The 8,746-nt window shown below is 37.2% G+C and overlaps 1 protein-coding gene across 1 annotated transcript in view; it reads right to left on the bottom strand.

Moving 5' to 3' along the window:
• Nucleotides 1–2,333: 2,333 nt before the first annotated feature.
• STXBP5 (syntaxin binding protein 5 (tomosyn)) overlaps nucleotides 2,334–8,746 on the bottom strand; it is a 65,992-nt gene continuing 59,579 nt past the window's right edge. The window contains exons 21-24 of the mRNA XM_009895530.1: nucleotides 7,225–7,390; nucleotides 6,382–6,493; nucleotides 3,936–4,156; nucleotides 2,334–2,645 (exon numbers count right to left, since the gene is read on the bottom strand). Of these exons, the coding sequence (XP_009893832.1) occupies nucleotides 2,604–2,645; nucleotides 3,936–4,156; nucleotides 6,382–6,493; nucleotides 7,225–7,390 (541 nt within the window). The 3' untranslated portion in view covers nucleotides 2,334–2,603. The remainder of the gene's footprint in view (nucleotides 2,646–3,935; nucleotides 4,157–6,381; nucleotides 6,494–7,224; nucleotides 7,391–8,746) is intronic.

The following is an 8,746-nucleotide window of genomic DNA, read 5'->3' as shown; positions in this document are numbered from 1 at the left end:
AGGAAAAAAGAACGTTTTAGACTAAAATTGTACATGGCCTCATTATTGACCAAGAACCATTTGTGTATTCATCTTATGAGCAATCACTTCATTAGTTTTCAAGTCTAGAAGCATGCTCTGAACACACGCAACAAAAAAGATTCAACTATGATAAATTCCATAATACCAATAAACCACTACTTTTCTTGTCCTGGCAGATGGTCTCTCATTGCCTCTTATTTTTTTGCTTGCTGGTGGTTATCAAATGTTTCTCGATGGGAAAGTTAAGTACACTTTTCTTTCAAGTGAAGGTCATCTTCCATTGAACTGATACCATGATTTGCTGAAGAGTACTTTTGCCATTCTCTCCCACTGAGTCTGACGAGACTAATTTTCCAGGATTCTGTTGCTCTGAAATATAGTTGCTCTTCACCAGGCCAAATAATAATCAGTCATCTCAATTTATAAGGGTGAGATAAGGAAGGGGACAAGCGTCAGATAGGGTATTTTATTTTTGGAAATAGTATGGATAGTAGTTTATCTAGTTTTATTCTACCTGGATTTTCAACAAAATGGTGTTAAATATGTATTAATTACACACTAAAAGAGAAATTAACACGCAGAGGCAAACATTGTGTGGCAGGCTGAGTTAACTGGAGTTAACATTGCCTCAGCAGGTATGGGACAGAGCCATCAAGAAATCATGATGCTGCTTGTTCAAATTGTCAGGTTCTCATTTGTTAAGTTCTTTGAACAGTGGACACAATATGGCATGCCCCTGGACTGGCAACAGAATTCACTCTTCCTTTTAAATTAAATGTTACCATATGTAAAATCAGAAAATTCATCAATTTGTGCTACGAAGCCCAAACACATTTGCCTTTCATTTGATAAATGAATTAAGAACCATCAGCAACTTTACTATTTTGCATCTTTTAAGTGTTTTGTAAGGTTGCCTTATCTATGCACCTGCAACCTCACTTTACAACATAAATATAACCAAGGTTTTGCTTTGGAAACATTTGGAAAGCATGTGAAAAAGACACACAGAATGTGATGCTTGGAGAAGCAAACCCAAATGATTAATTTCAGACAATGCAGACCTATCAGCTTCTAAGTACTCCCTTTCATAAAACAAAACCAATCAGTAACTTTCCTGCTTTGAGGGGAAAAAAGTCTAAATTAATTTTTGAAATGCAAACATTTATTTTAAGAAATCCTCTCTTTTTAAAAGAGCTCTGGTTATTCCCATTGTTACAGCTTTAGTGCAGCAGCCATTAATAAGTTAGCTCAGCTATATGATTTACCTCACCCAAACTGAACATTATTTCAGCAATTCCTGAAGGTTTAGTGGCCACTTACCACTGCCCACATTGAAAATACAGCTTTAGAGACTAAACACAAACTTTAGGCCAGCTGCCTTTAGTGCTGGGTGGAGCTGAGATAGGTACTTGTAAAATAGCTCTACTAGCAAGATTTAGAATTTTGCTGAACAATATACTGACAATTATTAAATATTAGATGCTTGCCATTATTCATGCATCAGCACCTCCACAGAGTGTAAAACTGTTTTAAAACCTGAGTCCAAGATTATCTGATTTCATAGTAAAGGACTAAAGGGGCATCTAGAACTTAAGTTTTGAGCAAAACTATCTCAGCTATTTTAATTAACGGCTGTAAAGATACATTCTGTTAAACATTTATAAAAATTCACAGCATGAATGGAACCCACAGCCAATTCTAAGTGTTATACAAACCGAACCAATAACTATTTTTGGCAAAAAGTGATATTTAACTGAACAGAAGTTGAAGTATTCTTACCACAATGAAGATGTTACCACATTTCACATTGCACGGCCATAACACAAATGAAAACTCCCAGCATGACACACATTCCAGTCATATTATTCACTTTACTTTTTTAATGCAAAAATTGTGTATTCTCTGGTTTTGCACTTCACAGAATATGATGTGAATACAAGAATACTCAATCAGGGGTCCAAGAAAAGACTATGCACAGGTCAACTATGTATACAATTTTCAACATGAAATCTTCCAAGCTTCCAGCTTTTCCGATGAAAGAAGTGACAGCAAACTTCAACTCTTCTTCAACAATAATGGTAAATATAGGGAGTCCTAGAGAGGGCAAGTGTAAGTCAGCTACTGTCCAGCTAGACAAACAACTTTATTACAGCTCTTGGACCCCTGATTTATTGCCTCTCCTCACAGGAGGGTATAACACTGGCGGCAATTACAATAGCACAAGAACTTTTGGCATATGAAATATTAACACAGGATTGACCCTGCATTGCCCCTGCCCATCTCACACTAAGTTTCCCCTTTACCCTCTTTTCCACATGTTCTAGTTACCTTCTGTGTTCCACCTCTCAGCTAACCAACAGCTAAGAAACACTCAAGTTTGTTTTTTCATGTGTGTTTCTTTTAAATATAAAGCTCCTCAGTTAAAGCCATGACTGAGGTAAAACAGTGTGTGATTTGTGCTAGGAAACAACAGTATCCAATGGTGAATACTCCTTTAAATTTCAATGGTCCTGCCAAAATTAATGAAAAACCAAGATTTTTTCATCAGGACAAAATTAAACAGATGTAATTGATGAGCATCATCAGAATTGGTACCACTTCTTGTCTTTGTACTTCAACATCATCTAAAAAAAAACAAACAAAAAAAATCTCATTACTGTTTCTGTAATGTATCAAAAAGCACAATGATACAAACAAATTATATGCTTACAAAGCAGCAGAAAGAGGGACTTCAGTAAGTCTTCTCAAAACTGCAACAAAAACACTGCTGAACAGTGAGGATTTAGCATGATGAATTTTCTAATGGTAGCATCACGGCTGATGATCTGGCATCAGATAGAAAAAGACATTTTTGGGAGAATGGGAAGATTGCACAAGAGTTTAGGGGATGGGAAGAGACCTACCTGAACGCAGAAGAGAACAGCCATCCTATATAGCTACTGAGGAAAAAATTAACTTGGACTCATGGGGTTTGCATACAACAATTGGATCTTTCTTAAGAACCACAGGAATCTCACCATTACTCTAGTTCAGTGACAAATTCTTTTATATTCTGGGCTGCATCAAAAGAAGTGTGGCCAGCAGGTCAAGGGAGGTGATTCTGTGCCTCTACTCCACTCTCATGAGACCCCATCTGGAGTACTGCATCCAGCTCTGGAGTCCTCAACATAAGAAGGACATGGACCTGCTGGATCGTGTCCAGAGGAGGGGCATGAGGATGATCCAAGGGCTGGAGCCCCTCTCCCCTATAAGGAGAGGCTGAGAGAGCTGGGGTTGTTCAGCCTGGCGAAGAGAAGGCTCCAGGGAGATCTTATTGCGGCCTAAAGGGGCCTACAGGAGAGCTGGGGAAGGACTTTTTACTAGGGCATGTAGTGACAGGTCGAGGGGGAATGGATATAAACTGGAAGAGGGCAGGTTTAGATTAAACATTAGGAAGAAGTTTTTCCCTTTGAGGGGGGTAAGGCACTGGAACAGGGTGCCCAGAGAGGTTGTTGAGGCCCCATCCCTGGAGGTGTTCAAGGCCAAGCTGGACATGGCCTTGGGCAACCTGGTCTAGTTGGAGGTGTCCCTGCCCAGGGCAGGGAGGGTGGAACTCGATGATCTTCAAGGTCCTTTCCAACCTAAACCATTCTATGATTCTATGTAATGGGAACTGAGCGACACTTAGAAGTCTACATGCCACTCGGGCAGAAGGTATGCTCTAGACCAACATGTCACAACACAAAGCTGTTTACATTAACACTTAATTATTAGCAGTCATGATCAATTGATAAAAGGAAAGTGTCCTTTATAAATGTTATTGCATTCTCTTTAGATACCTCTAATATCTGGTTGCAGATGTCAGTTACTTGCAAAACTTGCATTTATTTGATCAAGAATCAGTTTAATGTTAGTTTAACATGTAACAGACTCACCTCATGAGCATGTTTAGAGAAAGAATCAGCACTGTAAAGCATAGCTGCAGTTTTTTCTTCTAGTTCTCCTAGTTTCTGTCCTCTTTCATCTAGTGCCAACCGGGCTCGTGCTAGTTCACCAACTACACCAGATGCTGCTCCTTTGACACCTTCAATACCCCCAGGCCCTGGAATATGCTGGGCAAGACTCCTTGATGCCTTCCCAGATGCTGATTCTCCAACTGGAGGCATTTGCAAAAGAGCAAAAACAGAATAGTAAGGTTTTCCTATCATTATTACATAAATATCAATGCAAATAGTTTATAGAGGTGTTATTTCTTTGCATGGACACCCAACACCTAATCATAGGCATGACTATGAGCAATACTCACTACTCAATGTTACTACGTGTTACTATTTAATAAAACTGAGATTTTCAAACATATTTCTGAGTTTCCAAGCAGGTTATAAAATTATAATCTTTTCATAGCTCAAGTGTGAAATTAAAACTCTCTCAAAACTGCTGGCATCATGGTCACCAACAGAATTGTGCTGGTGAAGTGGTTTTGAACAATACAGTTTACTTCACAGGGAAGGTGTTGGGAATTCAGCAGACAAAGAAGGAAAATTTTGAAAATACAAATTGTGGTCAACTCTGGAAGTGCTTTGCTGGTGTAGCCAGCCAGTATGACTCCACCAGTAGAAGTTTCCTTTGATGGAAGTTCAGTTTTAGATGCAGACACCTAAAGATTACGTGTCTGTACTCTCATTATTATAAAAATCTTGTCAAAAAAAGTAATGTAATGCAAATCATGAAAAAGGCAGTACAGCTGTAAGAACAACTCAGTTCACCCTAAACACGACTGGTCAGCTGAACAGCTCTCTAGACTACAGTAGCCGCACTGACTACATCTCCTTTGCTTGTAATGGGACATCAGCCCACTAGTTCAGTCTAGACACTGAAAGGATGTGTCAAATTCATGCTGCATTGTATAGTCTACAAAAAGTTGAGTGAAGACCAAAACATTTTTGGGTGCTGAACTCAAACCAAATAATCTTTATCTTTTCTTTTTTTAAACAATGAAATTATGGTTTAAATATTTTCTTTTTTTTCACTTATAGGAATAGTAATATTAACTTATTTAACAAGTTTTGATGCAGGATTTCAAGATTTTCTGATTTGATTTTACACTTCTAGGAAGAACTTAGATTTCAATTCATGCTATAAATGTCTTTCTCTGAATTCCTAAGAATAAAAGAGACATCATTTCACTTATTACAAATTCTGCTGTGACCTTCATGTTAAATATGACTGTTTTAAAGACATTTTCAGATGTCTTTTAAATTGTCATTGAATTACCTTTCAGGATACAATTAGGCTTTTTTCTCCCATTCAATACTATTTTCCTTCTGAAGATCTGAGACAAATCTTGATGGTGAAAACTTGAAATGATGTAAAGACATAGCTTCTAAAGTTACAAGAGTGCTTTTCTGTTGCCATGAAAAGGCAGTTTTTCCCTGTCCCCGTCATACTAATTAAATATATAATTTTTGCACACAGATTTCTCTAATAGAGTACTTGAGCAACCTTTCAAAGTATTACACATACATAAATACAAACGGAATTTCTAATGCAGAAAGTGACCTCAAAGTGTACAGGCCCAAGTAGTAAAGACTTGATTTAATCTTTATTGGATAAGAAAATAAAGGATCACCAGGGAACCTTGTCTGTTTTAACAGCTACATATCATGTTAAAAAAGAAAGTTCTTCTTACAGATAAACTTGCATAATATGGTGTTTTATCTAACAAATATCTGAATAAGTGGAAGTTATTTTCCTTAAATATATTAGTCTATGATTGTGTAAAATACTGCATGCCACCACAGTAAAAAAAACTCAAAACCAAACTGTAATCAAAAGACAATGAGGAGGTGACAATGCAATAAACTTTGCCAAATCCGAGTTTTCCTGTCCTATGAACACGAGACTGAATTGAACTATCATACAGTTCTGTCCTTGCTCTCGTTCCTAAGGAATCTCTGCACAAGCCAAATGAGGAAAGAATCTAGCAAATGAACTAAAGCAGAACAGAGTTTTAATTTTCCCACTGTCCAGAACACTGTTCTCCAGAACCAACCCCTTTCAGTTTAACATTAAGAAAAGCATGGTCAGTACTATATACTTTATAAAGATGAATAAAAATAAGATCGGTTGTCCCATTTCTTGGTTTACAATCTAATCCTGAACAAATGAGGTAAAGGAGCCTGTGAGAAGATGGTACCAAGCTTTTCCAATCTTGTTGGTAAGGCGCACAACACAAACGCTATCGAAAAGCATTTGTCATTCCTTTTTTTACTTTCCTCTTTGCAAATGTAATGTGCTATTAACACAGATAATACATTTCTCAAGGATTATTGGCTTCCTTGGGTAGAAATACCAGAAAAGTAAGAAATTCTAAAAACTTACAGAGTTCTTCTCTGTCAAGTGACTGTGCCCCACCTCCAAACAGACCTTTAAAGAAGCCCCTGTTTGGTGCTTCCGGTGTTTCTACTGGAGTGAAGAGCTCACCCAACATTTCCTTTGCAATGAAGAGACACAACAAGGCATACATTATTACACACAAATTAATGGAACATTCTTTCACTTTAAGGATTTATTTTGTGGATTTAAATTTCAAAATTAATATGCTTTAATAGGCATCTGCCTTTGCAAGGCGACTTAGGAAAGAAGAAATAAAAACATACTCAGAAATGCGTCCAAACCATCTGTTCTGCTAGTTGCAAGCTTATAGCTCATGAAATTTAGTAGCACAGAAATGGGTTCGAGTAAAGCTGCATTTGCCCCTCAGCAACTTGGGCAACACTCCTGATCTTGTTGAGCTTACAGCCTGCAGCTCTGCTATTTCAGTATTCTATACAACTTCCAAGCTGAAGCATGGCTGAGAACCTTTTCAAGCTGTTAATTCCCCTGAAACATAATAGCTTCCTTCAAGTATCCTGAGTCAGCTTTCCCTCCTTACATCAGCATGCACCTCACCAGCATCAATGAACAAGGGAGTTTTGATAACTGCCTATGCTAAAGAAATTTCCTATCGATCAAAAAGGAAATTAAGTAAGAAACTGTTTCAAATACAAGAGGATGGATGAAACAGTAACATTTAAGACTAGAAGTGATTCATCCTGAATCAGAGACTCTACAGTGCGAAAAATAAAAGCGCCGATTGCTCAACTTTATAATGTAAGCGTTGGGAATCTAGAACTGAGAACCTCAGAGCCTAAGTAAAGAGTAATTTTATTTTAAATTCATTACCTGAAGATTTTCACATGTTTCTTGACTGTAGGTGAGCCTCTGTATCTCAGTTGGTGAGACAAGATAGAGTGCTTGTCCATTATTGGTGAAGCAGAATGTTCTGGCTATCCGCATATTGGTGAGTGGCAGGTAATATACATCCAACAGTGGCCTTAAACTTGGCAAACTTAAGGAAAAAAAAATTAAAACACTAAATATAGCAGGATTGATCAAATTTCTAAACCACAATACATTCTTTTTCTCTTCACCATCTGCATAAGTACCATATAAACAGGGTAAATCACAGATACACTTAAAGCATTATTCAGTAATTATTAAAGTATTTTGATAAGTATTACTTTTTACAGTTAAACATCCAACCTCTTCTTTCAGGTGAAGAATTTCTCCTTGACTAAAAATACAAGAACACTTCTCAAGAACACTTGGAAATACACAGGAGTGTGAGCTTTCAAAGGAAAAGATAATTTAGCAGCCTCAAACAACAATATTAAGAATTATGTCCACTTTTTTAAATCTGATTGCATATTTAAGAGGAAGTCCTCTTAGAGCAAGGTTTGCTTACCATGTATTTTTTGATTCTGCACATATAACTGGAGTACCTACTGCATCACGCTACTGAAGAACAGATGCAACACACTCAGGCTGTAACAATGCTCTTGCTACCAAACATTCCTCTCCCTCAAAGTAATAATAAATGCAAGCAAGAAGTGACTGAACACCTGATGTCTTGATAAAAAAGAACCCAAAATAAACCGCTGTCTCAAAAACACCCCCTATGAAATTTGTTTAAAAACATAATTTACACAAGATGTTAACTGCAAATGTACCAACAAGACATTATGCAGCTTCTGCTGCAGATACCATCTGCATAAGTTTATTATTTCTAGAACCTAAAAAAAAAGCAATAAAGGGGCAAAGTGAAGTCAAAGGTAATGAAAAAGAAGGATGCAGTAACCGCAACAGTAAGTGTTGTGGGGTTTTTCTGGTATGATACTGAGATTTCTAAATGTTAAGCTTGCATTTTACGGATTCTGGTTTGTATCTCAGCAGAGTTAATCTAAGACAAACAACAGAAAGAAGAACAGGTAACACGACTTTGGAGGCAACTTCTACAGGTAAGAAATAAAAAGCAATATTGTCTTGTAAGCACATCACCCAGAAATGACACTTCTGCCATGCACGTATCCAAAATAAGAATATTCCTAAGAGTGAGTTAGTAACAGGGAAGTGCTTTGCTTCAGACGGATGGAAGCAAAAAACATCCTTACAGCTTCAAGACAAAACACAAAAACATTAGATCAGGTAGCATATGCATGACATCCACGACAGCATTTTCAGAAAAATCAAACAAATTTAACAGAATCATAAGACCTGTCTAGATTTATATCAGTAGGTAAGTATGGGCCATGTTTGGTATGATACAATGCTCTCACAACTTTACAAAACCAGCACATTAAATCCACTTCCCAGCAGCAATTATGCTTATGAAATGGCGTTAATATTTGGGCATTCAACTTCCCTA

The sequence above is a fragment of the Charadrius vociferus genome, unplaced genomic scaffold (assembly GCF_000708025.1).
Source record: "Charadrius vociferus isolate BGI_N301 unplaced genomic scaffold, ASM70802v2 scaffold142, whole genome shotgun sequence".
NCBI classification, from domain to species: Eukaryota; Metazoa; Chordata; class Aves; order Charadriiformes; family Charadriidae; genus Charadrius; species Charadrius vociferus.
Note: the sequence above shows the minus strand (reverse complement) of the source record. Positions and strands in the feature narration are given on the sequence as shown.